General features: G+C 46.8%; 3 protein-coding genes across 3 annotated transcripts in view; 2 read left to right on the top strand and 1 right to left on the bottom strand.

Moving 5' to 3' along the window:
- Nucleotides 1-985: 985 nt before the first annotated feature.
- On the top strand, nt 986-9,013 carry RB195_019777 (uncharacterized protein; the record flags this gene model as incomplete). The annotated part of the gene is made up of 8 exons (XM_064187786.1): nt 986-1,046; nt 1,450-1,537; nt 5,963-6,077; nt 7,655-7,747; nt 8,026-8,134; nt 8,542-8,650; nt 8,701-8,827; nt 8,930-9,013. The coding sequence occupies 8 exons, from the start codon at nt 986-988 to the stop codon at nt 9,011-9,013; spliced, it is 786 nt and encodes a 261-aa protein (XP_064043667.1).
- A 448-nt stretch (nt 9,014-9,461) lies between these two features.
- The window catches only part of RB195_019774 (uncharacterized protein), a gene marked incomplete at both ends in the record, with an annotated part of 40,280 nt that continues 26,506 nt past the window's right edge, over nt 9,462-23,235 (top strand). Inside the window, 3 exons of the mRNA XM_064187783.1 lie at nt 9,462-9,629; nt 10,019-10,102; nt 10,164-10,335. Coding sequence (XP_064043664.1) covers nt 9,462-9,629; nt 10,019-10,102; nt 10,164-10,335 — 424 coding nt within the window. The remainder of the gene's footprint in view (nt 9,630-10,018; nt 10,103-10,163; nt 10,336-23,235) is intronic.
- Nucleotides 16,783-17,127, bottom strand: RB195_019776 (uncharacterized protein; the record flags this gene model as incomplete). Its single annotated transcript, XM_064187785.1, has 1 exon — nt 16,783-17,127. The coding sequence occupies one exon, from the start codon at nt 17,125-17,127 to the stop codon at nt 16,783-16,785; it is 345 nt and encodes a 114-aa protein (XP_064043666.1).

Here is a 23,235-nt window from a genome sequence, read left to right as displayed (position 1 = left end):
TCAATATTTCCCCTTTTTAGACTAGAAAAACCATGAATCATACAACGTAGCAAAACGAGGCTGAAAGCCCTAATTTTCACACCACTAAGAAACAGCGTCAGCAAATCTGAAGCTGATCACACACGTCTCTTTCAATCTTTCATTTTTCACCATACGCTAGCAAAACTGTTTAACCGCAGGTAGCTTGAATACCTAACCACTTATTTAGTAGTTTTTTTTCATTGCTAACTTTTTTCCTATTTTAGAATATTTGTATATTAAATTATATTAGATTAAACATGTTAGATTGATTTCTTACGAACAAATTAAATGACTTTAAATTACAAATTATACTTATAAACTATACTTATAAATTTCCTTATATTAAACTTCAGTGGTTTTTTGGTTCCATCCCTGCAAAGCTAACGACGGGTTTTTTTTACTAGTTCAAGGTAGATACGGATGCTTATTGCGACACCGTAATCATTTTTGTTAGGTATTGGTATTGAGGCAAGCTTCTCTCCAATAAAAAACGAAATGATTTTCCTTCCTAAAAAAAAACTTACTTATCTTGCTTTTTACTGAAATTCTGAAACAATTGGATGTGCCTATTTGAGCTGAAGAGCTTGTTCCAAGTTTTAAAAGAAAACTTCTTCTGTAGCTTTTTTATCCACACTGTTTTTAGACGCCTCGGATGCTCTCTGTTTATCTTTGTCCTTTCGAATAAGAATATAAGTTCAGCTAAAAAAAGCTGAACTCTTGCTCTTGTTCGTTCGAACCACTTCATGAAGTGCCGAAAGTTCAGGTTGTCTTGGACTTTTCCTCCAGAAAAGTTCAAGACAATCTGGACTTTTCCTGGCACTTCAAGTCGCTCACTTCCATACGTCTTGAAAATTGGGTGCTGCGCTTTCCTACATGTCATCATAATTCGACAGAGTACTTCTTAGCTGTATGATTTTTATTCTATATGTATTTTTTCAGGTAGCCGTAGAGGTGAGACGGCCGGATGAGGCCGGCACAGAAAGTGCCTGCACGCGGCCCGATTCGTTCACTTCCTAGTGATAGAGGTGAGCACGATCAGTGTGCGGGGTCAAGAGTGTGATGATGGGGAACTACCCTCTCAAATACGATTCCTATCCCCCTCCCTCTGCTTCTTTATTTCATGTATTCTGAAAAAGGGAAAAAGGAAAAAGGAAAATTAGCCGAGGATAGCAAATGAGAAAATCGGTAGCTGACAGAAGCGGAGAAACACTAAGTACCAGAAGAAGCAAAGTTGCTGAAATACCTTTGAAATATCCTTCACGACCCTCTTCCTTTGCCGTCCCCGGACGAAGAAATCCCATCACACTCTTGACCCTGTCAGCATACCTTGCCAGCAATAAAAATATGTGTACTGCTAACATTATATGATACGGCACAGAACTACGAAACGTTATTTTTTGGATGACTTCACCACCATTTTTTGTTCAGAATCGCGTTTCCGACCTGCTGACGAAGTACACGAAATTCCACCGGATCCCAAGACGTCCCCCTCACCGCGAAAATCGACGGGTGTCGTGTAAGTTGCTGACTGGTCTCTTTTTTTTTTGAGGCTGACAACCATCTTTTCTTGTATACGGAACCACATACGGGGTTGTGAAAGAGTGTATGCATACTTTCGTGCGTTGCAATTGGAATGTTGTTGCTCGGAAACTTATTTTTCAAAGATCGGTCATTGCTACATAGTGGCTAAAACAAAACAATACCATTAACGTCGACTTGCTTTCATTGATTCGTTTCTGAAACTCTGTACTGAGGGAATCTAAGGGATATCGCTGGAAATACTTCTAAGTAGATCTGGAAAGAGTTCAGTCCCACTGTCCTCACTGCAACAATGCAACTGACGTCCGCTGTTAAGCTTATATTAACTCTCCTAAGTAAACTTATTATCATTACTATTGGTATTATCACTTATTCATGTACTATAACGCGAAAAATAAAGTGAAGAACTGCCAGAAATAGGAGGAAGAAAAAAAAACGAAATTCTGCCACTGGTTAGAATACGATCCGCGGTTCCATACCTCGTAGGGAAGGAATGAACAATAACGCTCTGGTTGTATATCTCACAAAAACTGAATTCCTTGATGGTATGGTACTGGCTAGTGATACCACTAGCCAGTACCACACGATAAACGATGGGGGCTCCATCAGGAACACTGGTGAGTCTTATATTTGTGGATCATCGAAGAAGGAACCTGCATTGACGGAATTTTGTATTATCCAGAGCCGAAAAAGTCCAAAAGAGTAACTGGCCGAGAGGATATCAGTCATGATTTTGCTAAGAAATAACTACACCCTAGCTTCTCTGTGCCCTAGCGGTCACCTGCGCAATATTCCTCCGCCTCCTCAGTCCAGTTTTTTAGGGCATCAGAGTTAGCTTACCCCTCACTGCGGCTTTAACGCTACACTGAGTGAGAGATAACGAAAAATAATAGGAAATGATAATAATAAGCATAAAGACCTATTGAACAACCATGACTGAGTTGTTTGCTTGTGCATTTGGAGCTCAGCGTGAGCACTTGGAACTCACAAGAAATGGTGGCGGTGATTCTACCTGCACAACGGTGGTAGTGCATGTAGTTCAGCGTGACCGAAAAACATAATAGTCGTACTTCCTTTTCTTCTTACCTCACTGACATCATGCAATAATTCAGGAAGAGGAAGAGACAAATACATGGTGATATTTCCGGATAAAAACACCCACATAAACACTAAATAAATGAGTAAGGACTCATCCGTATAGCCTGTCAATATTTTTGAGAAGATGTGTCGTGTATTTATGATAGCTGGGCGCGCTAATGCTTGCATTGATTGTCGAGAATACTATTGTAGAATTAAATCGTCCCCGCTTTCAAGAAAAGCAGTAAAATACAAATGCTTTTGCTTTATCAATCCCTTTTTATGGAAAATATAATAAGAACACTGACTTGATGATCGGTTGGCCCCTGCAAGTCATTGTATAGGCCAACGCCCGTTCCAAAATCTCAACGATTACGATTTGCAGTAAAAAGGCGTTGGCGCATCGAAAGTGGATTGATATGCCAGTGATTTTACCCTTTTTGTCCTTTTTATCAATCCGTTTGGTATGTACCAACGCGCTCGACTTCTATTCAGCATGGTAAAGATTAAGAAACCAATGGAGTTCACTTAGCTTCACGACGAGTTTCGAGAGTCATTCAATGGATCATGTCAGCGTGTTTACCGCTCGAAATAAATTATGAAGCACTGATTCATGAAATGTGCTAAAAAAAAAGTAACCTATCCATCATGCAGGCCACGCAGCACCTCCTACGCTAGCCCCGATCAGGAGAAAAGCTCCAAGAGAAATATTTAGCCATAATGTAAGTTGTCTGTCCAGTAGAATCTCTTGGAAATAGTTCAGAAATGTAAGTAGAATGGAGAAAGTGGAGATTATTGACCTTTATGGTTCTGAGATATTCGAATATTCGAACAGGAAAGCACATGGTACACGAAATCTCGTGGTGATGAATAACTTCATTGTTTTCGCATTTTCAAGATTTCTCTGTATGATACCCGGCTATTTCCTGGACGTGATTCCATCCTCACCCAGCATGTTTTTTGCGAGAAAATCTAACAATGTTTTCTGAACAGAATAACGGTCAGCACGAAAAAATAGTGTTCGAATTAATTCCCAACGAAGAAAGTATGTACATTGCGGGGTCTTAACTTTTCTGGTTGGAAACTACTAAGAATCGCCACTGGCGCGCAGACTGGTCGTTTGAGTGTGATGCATATGAAATTTACACGTCCTGCAAGGAAAGATTTTCCACGAACAATTCATTCTGCCGAAAAGTTGCTGCGATATTAATCGGAGACTACAGAATTGGTGAAAACCAAGATTTTTCGTCCGAATTCTCATTCGGTTGGAAGGAGTTTCAGGAATAATTAAAGACTTTCATGCGTGTTTGAGGAAATAAGTAGTCCGACAACTTCGGGGACTTTCTAGTCAGTTCCTTCATAATGCTATAGAAAGTTTTGTACCCTATATTGTTGTGTACTGCAGCTATACTGTGAATATCCTTGAAATAGTTATGAGTCTTCAAAACTAATGTATTCTAATAATGTATAAATGGTAATAGAAAGCTAGACTTTGTTGTGATTCAAAAACCAAATCGGCATTTTTTCATCAAAGGATATGCTGCAGCGGTTCATATCTGCTACCGAGAAGTTCTGCATATTAACCAATCCTTTGTTATCATGCGGAACTTCTCGGAGGCAGACATGGGAAAGAAGCTAATGTAGGAGCAGCTGTTGCTGCTGGTCCAAATAAGTAAAGCACATTATCTTTCTGACACACAATCTCACTACTTCGAATCTCATAAAAATTTCGAACATTTTTCACAGAAAAAACAGACCAATTCAAACATTAGCTTTCATATTTGAATGTCTATACATCATGTCATGTATATAATAACGGGCTTATTCTGTCACGTGTGTGTGTGTGTGTGTGTGTGTGTGTGTGTGTGTGTGTGTGTGTGTGTGTGTGTGTGTGTGTGTGTGTGTGTGTGTGTGTGTGTGTGTGTGTGTGTGTGTGTGTGTGTGTGTGTGTGTGTGTGTGTGTGTGTGTGTGTGTGTGTGTGTGTCAGTCACGAAATTCAAAAAGGGGGGTGCGACGGGTCCACCGGCGTCAGATACCTATAGGAAGGGGTGCGACGGGTCCACGGGCGTCAGATTCCTATGGAAGAGGGTGTGACGGGTCCACGGGCGTCAGATTCCTATGGAAGAGGGTGTGACGGGTCCACCGGCGTCAGATACCTATAGAAGAGGGTGTGACGGGTCCACCGGCGCCAGATACCTATACAAGCGGGTGTGACGGGTCCACGGGCGTCAGATACCTATAGGAAGGGGTGCGACGGGTCCACGGGCGTCAGATTCCTATAGGAGGGGGTGCGACGGGTCCACGGGCGTCAGATTTCTATAGAAGACGGTGCGACGGGTCCACCGGCGCCAGATACCTATACAAGCGGGTGTGACGGGTCCACCAGCGCCAGATACCTATACAAGCGGGTGTGACGGGTCCACGGGCGTCAGATTTCTATAGAAGACGGTGCGACGGGTCCACCGGCGTCATATTGGTGTGCTGGCGCCTTATAGCTATAATACGCTGTGCGATTGGTCCACCGGCACCAGATACCTATCGAAGGGGTACCTATGGGAGGGGATGGTCCAACGGCGTCTTTGGACCCAGTCATTGGTGCGCAATAACTTAGTGTGCATGACGCAAAGATAAATTGTTGCAGCCGTTTCATAGCCGTAACCACTGGGCGCCTTGCTCTTCACCTTTCTGCGTGCCTATTTCTTTCTTCGCTCACCTCAAGTTTGTAGCTGTTCTCAGAAAGTGGAAACACGCATGCAAACGGTTGCTTAAATACTAGCAAGATGTTTATGCGATATGACGTGGAACATTATCTTTATCACTAGGATGATGTCTTTCACGTCATTTTATGCCAAAACACCATTCTTTGACAACCGTTTATAGAAAACAGGAGAAAAACCCATATTTCGCGTGATACTTTTAAATATTGTCTATAATATATTGAAAAGGAGTGTTTGAAGCTGAAGCTCGAATGTTCTGCAAATGTAGAACTGACGCGTTTAGAAAGAAGACTATGAAATTTTTCGCATTTAATTATGATATAAAAAAGGAAGAAAGATTGTTGGAGATACGCAAGTCCAATTTTACAGAAAATGCCACTACTGTTAATTTTCGTTGATTAGTGAAAGGGAGCGAAGCGAACACTGCAGAAAGTCTGAAGTCCGGCTTTAGCCGGACGTTCAGACTGGTAAAATATAAATGAGAGCACAGACTCGCAAAAATCATAATCGTGTCAGTCTTTAAGATTCCAGTTTTAAAATGAACTGTTCCTCCTTACTTCCACAGCTTTTTGTTTTGCTTTTTCTGAACCTTTAATCATTCTTCCAGTGAGCGAATCGACCGATGTCTGCTCAACGACATCGACCCGTCGAAGTTGTCGTCGTTGATCTGCGGGCATCCAGCAGGAAGAGGCACCGCGCTGCTTTTGCAAGCGCTACGACAGGTCTGTTCCTTCAGGCTCAGAGCTCAGTAGCATCAGTGCGCAACGTTCCGCACGGGTTAAAAAAAGAAACAAAAACAAAGGAAGTGTTGTCATGACCTACTGCATTGTATTATATTTAGATTGCGTTCAAAAGTGTGTTCTTGAATCCGCGCTCATTTCTATCTTTCCTGGATGCTGAAAGCAAGAGCTTTTCAATAAGATCTCTGTTTCGGATGCAGTCCTTACGACGATATGAAAGAGAACTTGAGCGGATTACATCTCAGACTTTTCTTCTACAGTCGGCGACGTTTTCAACCTAACCAGCGGAATGCGTCTGGGGCGGATGCGAGATTGCCGCTATCCTCTGTACAAATGCTCAGCGGACCGGCAGTGCTTCCGTCAACGCGTCATCTTGTCCCAGTTAGACACGTTGAATGCCGACTTTAGCGGGATGCAGTGGACGCTTCGCTTCTTTCTTGAACATCGCATACGCATAGGAAATAAGAAAAAGGCAGGAAATCTGTAATGTGTGGTAGGGATGTTCTACTATGGGTAGTTTAAAATGAGGAATCAAGGCTACTGATTGAACATCGGTGATTCATGAAGCACGACCGAGTTAAAGGCATCACCCTACGAATCTGGGCTGGTGAGGATTTCAGGTGGGTTATGCCTACACGGAGTCATAGATTATGGAGAGAAGGGTGATTCCGTCTATTCCTTACTAACTGCCTAAAAAACGACCCAGAAGATACGACTTCGAGCGTTTCGGCACGCTATTTTGTAGAACGAGTTTTGGAGCGCGCCAACCTTGTGTACGCTCCGCATCATCCGGGTCGTTTTTTACAATTAGGAAGGAATGGACGGAATCACCCTCCTCTCCATAATCTACGGCCCCGTATAGGAACTCTCCTTTTGAAATCCGCACCATCCCAGATTCATTAAATACATTAAAGTTAATCTTCTTCGCAAACTGCAAAGAGTGCGATCTAGTAATTGAGGCGCGTTATTTCCTGAATATCGTTTTTGATCTGTACTCGTCTTCTTCTAATAAAAAAACAATTCGAAGAGCTTATGACTTTTGTAAAGTGCTGGACAGCTATGAATCCGAATATGCCTACGTAAGAAAGGTTGCTTAAAATCTATTAACCTAACTTCAAATTTTGTTCCCCAACTTTTGTTCACATCTTAATATCAGATATAGTTAGATCAAAACGAGAAGAAGTTTGGCAATGGTCCCCCCTCATGATCGTTAGCGCTACGCTCCAACGGATCGCTTCGAGCGTGACCGCTTACGCACCTGCATCGAGCATCATGTTCTTTTGACCCCACAATATCTAGAGCAACTTCACTATGAACCTTATTTCATACCAAGTGATACGAACTCCAAAAATATAAAAAGTTTAGGAAGAACCTGGGAGGGTCTCATTGTTCTTTCTAAAACATTACTTCTCCAGTTATTAAAGAACTTTTTCAGTCTTGCTCATGGATCAGTCCGTGCAAACTAAAAATTAGTTTGAATCGTTCTTGATGGAACTATTTTAAGTTTGAAAAAGTATTGTTATTATTTCCTTTCCAATAGTTCTCCTTTACTATTTCAGCAAATAACGGTCGCCGCTTTGTCCGACTATTCCCAAAAAGCATTGGTTTGGATCGTCGATAATGATATCCTACAACTGAAAGCTAAGCGAAATGTGAGGTGTTATTTTCAGAGGAGGGAATGAGGTTTTTTTTTTGTAAATGTCCTGTAGGGCTACAAATTCTGCCCTACTTGACTGAACAGGCAGATAGTGGGGGGGGGCATTTTATTTTTACCTCATTTAAATCGTCTGTGTCCATTGGTCCTCTAAAAGGAAAATTTTATAAACACCGCGGAAATTTCGTGTGCATTATAATCTGAAATAATCGTTTTAAGACTTCCAAACAAACCCTAGTCATTTGTAAAATGAGTTTTATACTCTTGTAAATTCAGTCAGCACTTGTACGCGTACTTCAAGCGGATGGTGTGGATTCACGTGAACAAATGGCTAGGTTTATCAATACAATATCCAGTTTCACGAAAGGACGGAATTACCTAACAGGTCAGCGCTGCTTGAGAGCATTTCCTACAAACGCACATTAGCTTCTTGACGATGACTGCTAGCATCTGTGGTAAGTAGGATGACCACTTTCATTTGATGATGATGGATGAGGTAAAATTGTGAGTGAGATACACTTGGTATTAATTTTGGGTTTCGCTTGGATTTTTTAAACACAAAAGAATGACATTCGTTTGCAAATTCAACACACAGTCGCTGCCAAACGTGTTCGGCCGGGTGACCGCACGCTGTAGCAGACGCGTCGCGGAGTCCCTGCTGGACATATTCGGTGCCGACTGTAATGTATGTATGGTAATGCAATGTGATAATATCGCAGATGTATGACTTATTATGCTGATCCACTCAGCTTAATGGATTTCATAGTTCCCCCAGACAGGAAAGTCTTTTAGTTCACCTTCGCTTGTTCCTCACCTGTGTAGTACCGGTACTTCGCGGCAAACGATTACCAACATCGACACAAGAGCAACTGATTGCCACCCTTCAGAAGATGAGCGTGAGGTGCGATTCATTGACAGCACTCCATTCATCTAGCAGTATAGTGCTTGTAGGCAATCGTGCCAACGTGAGTTGTTGCAATGTGGAATGCTTGAGTGGATTGTAAGCTTCCTAGAAGGACGGATTACACCGTACGCTATGGAATACGCGTGTTCATTAGCAATTAATCTTTCGCTGAATGTGAGTAGCACTTTGCTCTACGCATTTATTTATTCGTACATTTTTGTACTTTTTCTTACTTTTATACAATAATACAAAAAATATGCACGAAGCTATTCGTAGACGACACTTACCGAACCAAAGGAAGTGGACAGAGGAGAAGGGGAGCGGTTTTCAAGAAACTGCGAAAATCAAGCCACATTATAAACTGTCCTACTGGTTTTGATAAGCTGTACACGAGGTTGTTAAATAGTTTTATTGGCTACCGTTTCGGCAATATCGCCTTCTTCAGAGCCTGAAATGGGTGATTCAATTTACAATTTAAACGACCAAACTTCTCCACAACTGAACTGAAAAACTGTATGCTTACTTTTTCAATCACCAACTTAGCGACTACACTGAATGTTCACCGTGGATCGGAGACGCTTTGTATTGACCGCTGTCTGATCGATCAAGAGTGGGAATTTTTCGAAAAAAAAAAGAATAGGTTACGAGAATGCACACTTTTAAGTGCCCATAGAACACAGCAACACGACGGAGCTGATTTTGAAATTAGGGTCCAGATCTTAGTGCACGAATGTAAAACGTTGGCTCGAAAACAGCTGGAGGCATTTTGGATCCAAGCCAAAACCCCTAAAATAAACCACAATGGCGAATGACTGTCGATAACACGAGAACTCCCACCATATCTCTATTTTCTTCTGATCCGAATGAGACATTCGAACCATTCGCACTCGTGATCGATCAGTCAGCGGTCCATGCTGGACGTCTCCTATTCAAGGTCCAACCATTCAGCGTAGTCGCTGAGTTGGTGATTGAAAAAGTAAGCATGGAGTTTATCACTTTAGTTGTGAAGAGGTTTGGTCTTTTCAATAGTAAATTGAATCGGCCATTTCGGGCTCTGAAGAAGGCGATTTTGCCAAAACGTTAGCCAATAAGACTTTTTAACAACCTCATGTTCAGCTTATCAAAACCAATACGACATATAACTATGCCGAGATTCATTGAAAGTCGAACTTTTCACATTGCACACCGTTAAAATACCAGTGTTAAGATCCCTTGCTATGCTTCTGACTGTTTTTTCATTAACTCTTGTCTTTTGTTTCTGTCTAGCCTCGTAAAAGGATAACCAAGTCGTGTTTTGCTGCTGTATTTGCTGAAAGCGTAGCACACTTAGAAGAAAAAAGGTTTAAGAGGTGTTTCTATTTTTAGTCTGCCAGTCATTCAATACAGCTACGATTTGCCGACTCACTAGCAGCAGCTGCATGCAATGTACTCAACAAAGATAGCCACGGGGTGAGTTTACTATAGTGGAATACTTATTGACCGGAATCTATACAGTAACCTTTCCTTACAGTTTGCATGCTCCATTTACAACTCACTCTCGTTAGTTTGGTTGAGTTGTAGTCGTGTTCGATTACGAGCAAAAGAAACACGACTACTGGATGCTTTGCGATCTCGAAATATAAAGAAAATTTGTCCGCTTTGTGATCTTCACATACCGTATCTTTTGGCTGTCATTGCTGGAGGTATGTGTGCTTTGTATACTCAAATGTACCACCCAACCAGTTTAAAAGGCGGAAAAAATTGTTAGGAACGCACGAATTCAAGCTCGCTTTAGAGTAATTTGATGAGAAATGTACAAGCTTGAACTAGAAAACAGGAAAATTTCTCCATCAGTACTTCTTTCTTCCTATCGAATTTTCCGTTTCGAAATCTGGGTAACATCATGATCATGATATATAATAACGAGCTTAGTCCGTGTGTGTATGTGTGTGTGTGTGTTTGTCTGTGTGTCACGAAATTCGAAAATGGGGGGTGCGGCGGGTCCACCCGGCGTCGGATTGGTGCGCTGGGGTCAGATAGCTTATAAAATGGGTTGCGACGAGTCCCGCGGTGTCGGATTGGCGCGCCGGCGCCAGATACCTATGGAAGGATGTGCGACGGGTCCACCGGCGCCAGATACTTATAGAAGGGGGTGCGACGTTTCCACCGGCGTCAGATACCTAGGGAAGGGGGTGGGACAGGTCCACCAGCGCCAGATAGGTATAGAAGAGAATGCGACGGGTCCACCGGCGTTGCACTAGCGCGCCGGCGCCAGATACCTATAGAAGGGGTTGCGACGGGCCCACCGGCGTCGGATTGGTGCGCCGGCGCGAGATACCTGTAGAAGGGGTTGCGACGGGCCCACCGGCGTCGGATTGATGCGCCGGCGCCAGATACCTGTAGAAGGGGGTGCGACAGGTCCACCGGCGCCAGATTGGTGCGCTGGCGCCAGATACCTATAGAAGGGGGTGGGACGGGTCCACCGGCACCAGATACCTATAGAAGGGGGTGGGACGGGTCCACCGGCACCAGATACCTATAGAAGGGGTGGGACGGGTCCACCGGCGCCAGATACCTATAGAAGGGGTGGGACGGGTCCACCGGCGCCAGATACCTATAGAAGGGGGTGCGACGGGTCCACCGGCGTCGGATTGGTGCGCCGGCGCCAGATACCTATAGAAGGGGGTGGGACGGGTCCACCGGCACCAGATACCTATAGAAAGGGTGGGACGGGTCCACCGGCGCCAGATACCTATAGAAGGGGTGGGACGGGTCCACCGGCGCCAGATTGGTGCGCTGGCGCCAGATACCTATAGAAGGGGGTGGGACGGGTCCACCGGCACCAGATACCTATAGAAAGGGTGGGACGGGTCCACCGGCGCCAGATACCTATAGAAGAGGTGGGACGGGTCCACCGGCGCCAGATTGGTGCGCTGGCGCCAGATACCTATAGAAGGGGTGGGACGGGTCCACCGGCGCCAGATACCTATAGAAGGGGGTGGGACGGGTCCACCGGCGCCAGATACCTATAGAAGGGGGTGCGACGGGTCCACCGGCGTTGCACTAGCGCGCCGGCGCCAGATACCTATAGAAGGGGTTGCGACGGGCCCACCGGCGTCGGATTGGTGCGCCGGCGCGAGATACCTGTAGAAGGGGGTGGGACGGGTCCAACGGCGCCAGATACCTATAGGAAGGGGGTGGGACGGGTCCAACGGCGCCAGATTGGTGCGCTGGCGCCAGATACCTATAGGAAGGGGTGGGACGGGTCCACCGGCACCAGATACCTATAGGAAGGGGTGGGACGGGTCCAACGGCGCCAGATACCTATAGGAAGGGGGTGGGACGGGTCCAACGGCGCCAGATTGGTGCGCTGGCGCCAGATACCTATAGGAAGGGGTGGGACGGGTCCACCGGCACCAGATACCTATAGGAGGGGTGGGACGGGTCCACCGGCGCCAGATTGGTGCGCTGGCGCCAGATACCTATAGAAGGGGGTGGGACGGGTCCACCGGCACCAGATACCTATAGAAGGGGGTGGGACGGGTCCAACGGCGCCAGATAGGTATAGAAGAGAATGCGACGGGTCCATCGGCGTTGCACTAGCGCGCCGGCGCCAGATACCTATAGAAGGGGTTGCGACGGGCCCACCGGCGTCGGATTGGTGCGCCGGCGCGAGATATCTATAGGAAGGGGGTGGGACGGGTCCACCGGCACCAGATACCTATAGAAGGGGGTGGGACGGGTCCAACGGCGCCAGATAGGTATAGAAGAGAATGCGACGGGTCCACCGGCGTTGCACTAGCACGCCGGCGCCAGATACCTATAGAAGGGGGTGGGACGGGTCCACCGGCACCAGATACCTATAGAAGGGGGTGGGACGGGTCCAACGGCGCCAGATAGGTATAGAAGAGAATGCGACGGGTCCACCGGCGCCAGATACCTATAGAAGGGGTGGGACGGGTCCACCGGCACCAGATACCTATAGAAGGGGTTGCGACGGGCCCACCGGCGCCAGATTGGTGCGCTGGCGCCAGATACCTATAGAAGGGGGTGGGACGGGTCCACCGGCACCAGATACCTATAGAAAGGGTGGGACGGGTCCACCGGCGCCAGATACCTATAGAAGGGGTGGGACGGGTCCACCGGCGCCAGATTGGTGCGCTGGCGCCAGATACCTATAGAAGGGGGTGGGACGGGTCCACCGGCACCAGATACCTATAGAAAGGGTGGGACGGGTCCACCGGCGCCAGATACCTATAGAAGGGGTGGGACGGGTCCACCGGCGCCAGATTGGTGCGCTGGCGCCAGATACCTATAGAAGGGGGTGGGACGGGTCCACCGGCACCAGATACCTATAGAAAGGGTGGGACGGGTCCACCGGCGCCAGATACCTATAGAAGGGGTGGGACGGGTCCACCGGCGCCAGATTGGTGCGCTGGCGCCAGATACCTATAGAAGGGGGTGGGACGGGTCCACCGGCACCAGATACCTATAGGAGGGGGTGGGACGGGTCCACCGGCGCCAGATACCTATAGAAGGGGTGGGACGGGTCCACCGGCGCCAGATACCTATAGAAGGGGTGGGACGGGTCCACCGGCGCCAGATTGGTGCGCTGGCGCCAGATACCTATAGAAGGGGGTGGGACGGGTCCACCGGCACCAGATACCTATAGAAGGGGGTGGGACGGGTCCAACGGCGCCAGATAGGTATAGAAGAGAATGCGACGGGTCCACCGGCGTTGCACCTAGCGCGCCGGCGCCAGATACCTATAGAAGGGGTTGCGACGGGCCCACCGGCGTCGGATTGGTGCGCCGGCGCGAGATACCTGTAGAAGGGGGTGGGACGGGTCCAACGGCGCCAGATACCTATAGGAAGGGGGTGGGACGGGTCCAACGGCGCCAGATTTGGTGCGCTGGCGCCAGATACCTATAGGAAGGGGTGGGACGGGTCCACCGGCACCAGATACCTATAGGAGGGGGTGGGACGGGTCCAACGGCGCCAGATACCTATAGGAAGGGGGTGGGACGGGTCCAACGGCGCCAGATTGGTGCGCTGGCGCCAGATACCTATAGGAAGGGGTGGGACGGGTCCACCGGCACCAGATACCTATAGGAGGGGGTGGGACGGGTCCACCGGCGCCAGATACCTATAGAAGGGGTGGGACGGGTCCACCGGCGCCAGATTGGTGCGCTGGCGCCAGATACCTATAGAAGGGGGTGGGACGGGTCCACCGGCACCAGATACCTATAGAAGGGGGTGGGACGGGTCCAACGGCGCCAGATAGGTATAGAAGAGAATGCGACGGGTCCACCGGCGTTGCATGCGCGCCGGCGCCAGATACCTATAGAAGGGGTTGCGACGGGCCCACCGGCGTCGGATTGGTGGCCGGCGCGAGATATCTATAGGAAGGGGGTGGGACGGGTCCACCGGCACCAGATACCTATAGAAGGGGGTGGGACGGGTCCAACGGCGCCAGATAGGTATAGAAGAGAATGCGACGGGTCCACCGGCGTTGCACTAGCACGCCGGCGCCAGATACCTATAGGAAGGGGTGGGACGGGTCCACCGGCACCAGATACCTATAGAAGGGGTGGGACGGGTCCACCGGCGCCAGATACCTATAGAAGGGGTGGGACGGGTCCACCGGCGCCAGATTGGTGCGCTGGCGCCAGATACCTATAGAAGGGGTTGCGACGGGCCCACCGGCGTCGGATTGGTGCGCCGGCGCGAGATACCTGTAGAAGGGGGTGGGACGGGTCCAACGGCGCCAGATACCTATAGGAAGGGGGTGGGACGGGTCCAACGGCGCCAGATTGGTGCGCTGGCGCCAGATACCTATAGGAAGGGGTGGGACGGGTCCACCGGCACCAGATACCTATAGGAGGGGGTGGGACGGGTCCACCGGCGCCAGATACCTATAGAAGGGGTGGGACGGGTCCACCGGCGCCAGATACCTATAGAAGGGGGTGGGACGGGTCCAACGGCGCCAGATAGGTATAGAAGAGAATGCGACGGGTCCACCGGCGTTGCACTAGTGCGCCGGCGCCAGATACCTATAGAAGGGGTTGCGACGGGCCCACCGGCGTCGGATTGGTGCGCCGGCGCGAGATACCTGTAGAAGGGGGTGGGACGGGTCCACCGGCGTCAGATTGGTGCGCTGGCGCCAGATACCTATAGAAGGGGTGGGACGGGTCCACCGGCGCCAGATTGGTGCGCTGGCGCCAGATACCTATAGAAGGGGGTGGGACGGGTCCACCGGCGCCAGATACCTATAGAAGGGGTGCGACGGGTCCAACGGCGCCAGATACGTATAGGAGAGGGTGCGACGGGTCCACCGGCGTTGCACTAGCGCGCCGGCGCCAGATACCTATAGAAGGGGTTGCGACGGGCCCACCGGCGTCGGATTGGTGCGCCGGCGCGAGATATCTATAGGAAGGGGGTGGGACGGGTCCACCGGCACCAGATACCTATAGAAGGGGGTGGGACGGGTCCAACGGCGCCAGATAGGTATAGAAGAGAATGCGACGGGTCCACCGGCGTTGCACTAGACGCCGGCGCCAGATACCTATAGGAAGGGGTGAGGGACGGGTCCACCGGCGCCAGATACCTATAGAAGGGGTGGGACGGGTCCACCGGCGCCAGATACCTATAGAAGGGGTGGGACGGGTCCACCGGCGCCAGATTGGTGCGCTGGCGCCAGATACCTATAGAAGGGGGTGGGACGGGTCCACCGGCACCAGATACCTATAGAAGGGGGTGGGACGGGTCCAACGGCGCCAGATAGGTATAGAAGAGAATGCGACGGGTCCACCGGCGTTGCACTAGCGCGCCGGCGCCAGATACCTATAGAAGGGGTTGCGACGGGCCCACCGGCGTCGGATTGGTGCGCCGGCGCGAGATACCTGTAGAAGGGGGTGGGACGGGTCCAACGGCGCCAGATACCTATAGGAAGGGGGTGGGACGGGTCCAACGGCGCCAGATTGGTGCGCTGGCGCCAGATACCTATAGGAAGGGGTGGGACGGGTCCACCGGCACCAGATACCTATAGGAGGGGGTGGGACGGGTCCACCGGCGCCAGATACCTATAGAAGGGGGTGGGACGGGTCCACCGGCGCCAGATAGGTATAGAAGAGAATGCGACGGGTCCACCGGCGTCAATGCCGCCGGCGCCAGATACCTATAGAAGGGGTTGCGACGGGTCCACCGGCGTCGGATTGGTGCGCTGGCGCCAGATACCTATAGAAGGGGGTGGGACGGGTCCACCGGCGCCAGATTGGTGCGCTGGCGCCAGATACCTATAGGAAGGGGTGGGACGGGTCCACCGGCACCAGATACCTATAGAAGGGGTGGGACGGGTCCACCGGCGTCGGTGGACCCGGTCATTGGAGCGCAATAAATTAGTGTGCGTGACGCAAAAGTTAAATGGTTGCAGCCGTTTCATAGCCGTAACCACTTGGCGTTTTGATCTTCACCTTTATGACTCCTCTGCGTGCCTATTTCCTTCTTCTTTCGCCTCAAGTTTGTAGGATGCCGTTCTTAGAAAGTGGAAACATGCATGCAAATGACTGCTTAAATACTAGCAAGATGTTTATGTGATCTGACGTGGAACGTTATCTTTATCAGTAGGATAATGTCTTTCACGTCATTTAATGCCAAAACATCATTCTGTGATAACTATTGGGAGAAATCAGTAGGAATACCCATACTTCCTGTAATGCTTTCAAATTGTATCTATATTATTCTGGCTTCGAAGGAGTGTTTGCAGCTGATGGTCGAATATTCTCCAAATGTAGAATTGACGCGTTTAGAAGGAAAACTCCGTAATCTTTCACCTTAATTTATAATATAAAGAAGAGAAGGAAAGCGTTGTTTAAAAAACACATTTAATTTACAGAAAACACCACTGCTATTAACTTTCATTGATCAGTGAAGGGGAGCGAAGCTAAAACCACCGAAAGTCTGAAGTCCGGCTTTAGCCGGACATTCAGACTAGTTTTCTAATAAGCAGTTGGACGAGAAGGGAACGACGTTAGAGCAGTAATATTGCCATTTTGATAAGGTATCTTGTGAAAAGAACACAAAATTTTTAGAAGTAGTGTACAAGTGAGGCTGGGATATGTGTAGTTCGTGACGTGTGTGCCGGAATGGCGCTACTCTTCTTCAACGTCAATTTCCTTGCTTGGATCTGCTTCAGAATATTCGTCTATAATTTCTTGTTCATATTCCTGGGGTTGACATTTGGATAAATCGACACGCGGAAATTCCATCTGTTGCTCCGCAAAAATCCAAGGTTTGAGATGAGGTTGGTTCTGTTCTTTCCAATCTGGATACGCAAGACAAGCCTTGTGCAATGGCTTAATAACTTTAGGGGCATTTACCCGTGTTAGACGATTGACCAACCATGTCGGTAGTTTTCCTTTAGGATCAGAGTGACTTATGTAGGTGATTTGGCACCCATTCTCATCAACGGTCGAATAAGATATGAAGCCTTTCATTCCGCCACACACGTCACGAACTACAAAATTTTTATTTATTATAATATTATTATTACATTATTCCTTTTTCAATAACTTCAGGCCGCCTGCTAGTATGATTATGATCCGGGTTCGTATGAATTTTGTTCGTGCTTCTTATACTTTGTTAAATCAAAGACACAGCGGTGCGCCGCCGCGGTATGCCATCTTTAAAGGCATCACCCCACGAAACTTAGGATTTCAGGTGGAGTATTCGTATACGGGATCGTAGATTAAGGAGAGGAGGGTGATTCCGTCCATTTCTTCCTAATTGCCGTTTAAAAAAAAGGCCTGGAAGATACGGCTTCGTGCGTTCCGACGCATTATTTTCTACAATGAGTTCGATTGGAGCGCGCCAGCCTTGTGTGCGCGCCGCATCTTCCGGGCCTTTTTTACGGCAATTAAGAAGAGACGGACGGAATCACCCTCTCCTCCTTAATCCCGTATACGAATACTCCACCTGAAATCCGTACTACCTCAGAATCGTGGTATGCTGGCTCCGAGCATATTCGATCCTATCACGTTCGATGTTCAGTCAGAGCTTGCATGGAATCATATGTTGCTATTCCGTGATCTTCGAAACCTTACGTCTTGAGTGAACCGCCTGTCAACGCTAATTGTCCTCTGACCTTTTTTCTTTTTCTTTTCTTTAACGACCAAGAGTTGTGGTTGAAATCCAGAAGAAGAACTCTTCAGAAGAACTTGAAAAAGCTGTCAGGCTGTCTTCTTACAAGGTCACTAAAGAAGCGAAGGATATTTCCTTGCTACTATTTTCAAGATCGGTCACGATGTTGATGATTTCAATGTGTCATGCCTCGGTACCCACATCACCATCTGAGTAAAGCTCTTCACTATTTGCAAAAAAGTAGTATGACAGTCTTCTAATCAGCTTTCTCTGCATTCAATCAAACTTCATCATCGTTCTCTCTGCCCAAATCTCCAATCCCAATATCATGATGGAGCGTAATGCAGATAGGTAGACAACCGACATATAGATAGGTAAGTACGACCAGAAACACTTAGTCAAAGAGTTAAACGCAGCTTGATTTTGTCGGCGATGCCGCGACCACATGCACTTATTCAAGGGATTAAATGTCAAATTGGATCGGATGTCGATTTACTGAATATCCCTCTCATAGCTGCCATCTTTTTTCAGCATAGAGAACAACAGAACTCGTTTATGAGTTCAAGTAGATGCCCGTCCACCTCCGGTTAAGTGTCTCGCAGAGATTATCATTTGTCAGGCAGGAATAACAGTCCTTGTGCTGCAACTAGTTTCGATACAAGGTGGACAGCATATTGAAACTTGCTTGAAACTAATGCTACTACATCGTTGGCGTACTCTAGTTCGTCTAAGGAACGTGCTGATTGTGCTAGAACAACATTAGTGGATCTTCTTCATCTTGACAACGTTGAACCATTGAAGGTCCTCCACCAGGTTGTTTCGGTAATTTTTTACAGCTATTACTCAGCTTCTTACTTTCCTCCCATCAGCATCGCTGCAGTAGATGGCGTAGTTTTCGATACTGATGATGGGGCGATCTTTGTTGTATGTTCCCTGCGAAGCAGCAGGCAGTGGATGCAAGTATCGCAGTAGTCTAAACAGAGTTGCCTGTTGGGCTTCACTAGACAGCGTTACGAAATGGATGCCTTTTGCAAAAGATTTCGTGTCCTCCTCAGGCATCTGACCTATCAGGGTGTTGACTCTGGCATTGTGTTGGATGACAGCACGTTTTTGAAATATTTGAGAAGCTTTCGCCGCATAACAGTGCGGGGTACATAGCTCGTACGGAAGCCTAAGGAGAAGCAATCAGAAGGCTGACTCCATTAACTGATAGTAGGACCATCACGTGCAGATAACAGAGTTATATACGCGGCCTCAAGCATCTTTTCCCTTTTATATGGAGATCTCAACATCGTCAATTTCGTTATGCAACGCCTTCGGTTAACATGCACGGCCTAGTAGGATATTACAGGGGAGGCTTTTTTTTATAAGAGATTCGGTACCGTCATTTTGAAAATTACATTATGAAAAGATTAAGCCGCTACATAAGCTCTTACTTTCTTCAAGTTTGTAAAAGTCCCGCAATTGCGGTCAGAAACGACGGAGAGTGAAGTTAAATGCGGTGTCGCAAATGGATAAAATGAAATATGTTACTGTGGCCACTAGCGGGAGACGAATGAGAAAAATGGGAAAAATTCTAAATATCGACACTAATAAATTTAAGTGGAGACACTATCTTCCATACCCTCTTTTTGAAAATAAGATTCTAATAAGAAGGCGAGATTTTCTAACTGCAGATATTTGAGGGAATCGCCCTTTCTTTCGTTTTTTTTCAAATGTTTTATTCGAGTTCTTATTTGTTTAAGTGTGAGTGATTTTACGACAAAACGAACATAAATAGACAGAAATGAGTAATTGGTCACATGGTGAATTATCGAGCACATAGGGCTAGTGTAGTGCTAAAAATCTTGAATTTAGCTTGTCGATAAGATAGTTTATTTCTTCATTTCAACAATTTCCACAATGTTATCACGTTATCTGTCATGTTAACGAATCACATCTTGTAATTGTAATAGTGTAATCCAGTCCCCGCAAATAGCGGGAGCAAATCTGCCTTTATTTGAAATCTCACGAATAAAAGATAAAAAAGTAAAATGAAAAGTAATAGAAAATATAAAATCCCAATGTATGAAAAGCATGTGAAGAGACGCTTCAGGTGCGCTTCTAATGACGTAGCGTCTCAACCTTCGATGCACATTGAACATTAACCCCCCAAAGATCGTCCAAGATTTCAGTTTAATCCATGCCTTGAAGGTCTTGATGTACTTCTTGTACTGTAATGTAGAAGTTTGCTCAGGATCACATGAATCGACAATAAATTCATCCTCTACATTTACTTCTTCAAGATTTTCCAGCTCCGTAGTTGTTGGACTTCTATGGTTAGAAAGGTCACCATAAAGTACTCAATCCCATCAATTTCATCCAACCAAGTTTTTAACTGGCCTAAAAATAAACTTTCAGCCATGACCCATCTTTCGACGTTCTCCTCCCTTGAACTGCTTCGCTATCGCAGGCTCGGGCTTTGAACGCTCCCAAAAATCTTAAAATAATTCTTAAGAAGACTCGTATCTGAAAAGCTTATTTAAGCTGTTCTTCATAGCAGTCCGGCTGATCGTCCCGTGGAGTACGGCCAGCCAACGATATGGTATAGTATATGGTATAAAGGGTGCACGCGAATTTCAAATACGCCAATACCTCCAAAACACGGAACCAACGAAAACACGCCTGACGAATTAATTGGACCCGTAGCACTGGGAGTCGGCCTTTATATACGCTGGCGCGCGAATTCTACTGAAGGATGGTACGCGTGACGATTCTCCCGTCATTGCGCAGTCGTGCTAGACACAATAGAATAACGAGTTAGCTACGAATTTTCCTACGATGTACCCTGCAACGTCTGGACGTTTGTATACATGTCGGTTACCTCAGCAGCCCATCAATTTGTCTTTATTGAATAAACTGCTGCGAGAATCTCATCGATTATCGTCTGCTCTCGCAGGTGCGGCGCATTTACAGATGTGGTGCTTTGTAAAACGCTAGGGAAAATCGTACAGAAAGCCGTTTTTCCACGCTGTTTTTTGAGGTGAGCGTAGTGAAACTCATACTCGTAACTTATGCCTCTAACCCTATCGTCTTCTGTAAAATACTGACATCGTCAGTTTTATGGTATGCTGCCTTTAATAGTTTCTTTTGTTTCAATTCATTGTACAGACCAGTTACGCGTTCGTAAACCTCAAGCGATTCTGAATCGAAGTAGGCGCGGCAGCGCGTCCCAAGTGGATTGATTAACGTCAGACACTTTATCCTTCATCCTTTGCTGCTTCCTCAAAGTTAGTTATTAGGAACTATATTTCTGTCTCATCTTTTCTTGTTTTTGTGCATGATTAACATTCTTCGTAGTCGCTTTGTAGAACAACAACGAAGGATGATAATTATGCCCAATTTTACGACAAAAAAAGGAGAAAAGTGCAATCCCTACAAAATAACATTTTAGACGCGCCGTAGCAGCGATCCAAACGATAAACTAACAAGAAAGATTATTCTAAAACTACCTAATTATAAGCACGTATGTATGCACTGAAAAAGAACGAGGAGGTAATTTAAAGTAAGAGAAAACGCTCAAAAATTCTTCTGTACGCTACTGTGCAATCATCGCCAAAAGATGATGATGCCCAATTTTATGCGCTTGTAGGAGGAGGAGCTTACTAGGACCAAAGTCCGCCTCTCTCAATGACGTAGCGCTTCAAGCCATCACAGTACGTTCCAAGTCGACTATTATAGTCCGTGGGGGTGGAAATTCCTATTTCATGAAACCTCGATAGAATCCCAAAATTAAAAGAAGCCAAGTCAATAAATCAACTGACGTTTGGTACGAACAAGGAGATTAACATGCAAAAAATTCAAATCGGAAGGCATGAACTCTTTATGATACGCATGGTCTTCACTTAGATTATTCACTTCTTTTCTCTTTTCGACTTCACTTGCCAAAAAAAAAACTTCCACAGTCAGGATGACTTCTATGATTTTTGGCTTCTGCCTCAGAATGTTCGGAACCATTGGTGAAGAACAAGCTTGTGCTTATTGTCCAGTCGCCATAGACAGCACTAATTTTCCTCACATTTTCCGTTGAGTTGTTGTTTTTATTGTACTCGTGGAACAAAATATGTTGAATGTCCTCTTTTTTCAATTACCTTATAACTTTGCCAAAGTAACTATTAGATGCAGGCACTAGCTAACTGGTAACTCTACCCTCCTTCCCTTTAACTTACTACTACTACTACTTGACTCAAGAGGTAGTGTAGCGTAACGAAACAGCGAGTTGTAGGCAAGGATGCCACGCTTCCTCCACGCATTTGAAATATTTGGGTTTCGCTTTGGTTCTGTGCTGGACAACAGCCCTTTTCTGCAATATTTGTGTAACTTGCGCCAAACTTACATAGTTGTGCAACTTACATAGCTCGCACCCGCCCAGAGTTTATACTCAAATGTCTGGTCGCATTAAAGGCAGCGTAGCACAAAACTGATGTGGTATGGAATTCGCAGCGCAAACGTAGAAGTTGGATTGCAGAATACGGAAACAAGCGTGGTTCCTCTTCTCTTCCCCTAATCATTGCGTATAACGGCGTAGAAAAGAAAAAACGAAGAAAAGACGTTCTTTCCTACGAAATCTATTGCAACGCGCCACCTTTGTGCACGCGACGCGTCCACAGGCTAGCGGTCAAAGATTAATCCGGCGTATTCGCCAAACTAAATGAAACCCAATGAATAGCTTGGCGAGTGGGCTTGATTAATCGTTAGCGTTGGCCAGTGGGCGAGTGAAACCCACCGCTGAGGGGACCGCAACGTGGAGCGTCCTAACGTGTCTCGTAGAAAATAAAGCGGTTCCCACGCCGTTTTTTAGGACTACTACGGGCAATAGAGCTGGGCCACCCCCTTTTCCGTTCTGGAGTTTCCGTACCACGTCAATTTCGTGATCCTTTTAAGTACCAGGAGCGCCACCGTGAGCAAGTAGCGGTCAAACTCGCATGTGCGGCCTTCCTTAGACTTTAATTTATGCGGTTGAAAAAACCAAATTATTCATGAGATGACCCAGTCTCTACATGTGAGCTAACGTAATAGCTCCTTAAAAGTCGGCAAACACGAATCCAGAGTGTTCTAAACGCACATCTATTCGAAAAGGAACCAACAGGAAAAGACTATGTTCTTTGACACGGTCTTTTTAAAGTCTCTGTGCTATTTTTTCTCCGTGAAAACGACGCGAGCAAAGAACAGTCTCGGAGTACTTCTTTTGCATTGCACCGCATTGTAGAATTTGCAACATTTGCAAGTGGGTTCTTACAGACAAGGAAAAAACTTCTGGTCGGTTCTTTTTTCTCGTGTCTGAAGGTCGATCTTGTTGAGTTGTTCCTCCGCCAAATTTTTGCAATCACTTCTCTGTTTGCAGCAAACAAAGTGTGTACAAACGATGCGTCTATACTACAGTACATTTGAAAAGTAAAAAGTCAACGATCTCTACATTAGTTTTA

The sequence above is a fragment of the Necator americanus genome, chromosome II (assembly GCF_031761385.1).
Source record: "Necator americanus strain Aroian chromosome II, whole genome shotgun sequence".
Classification (NCBI taxonomy): Eukaryota; Metazoa; Nematoda; class Chromadorea; order Rhabditida; family Ancylostomatidae; genus Necator; species Necator americanus.
The sequence above is the reverse complement of the archived record's forward strand: the minus strand, read 5'-3'. Positions and strand labels throughout refer to the sequence as shown.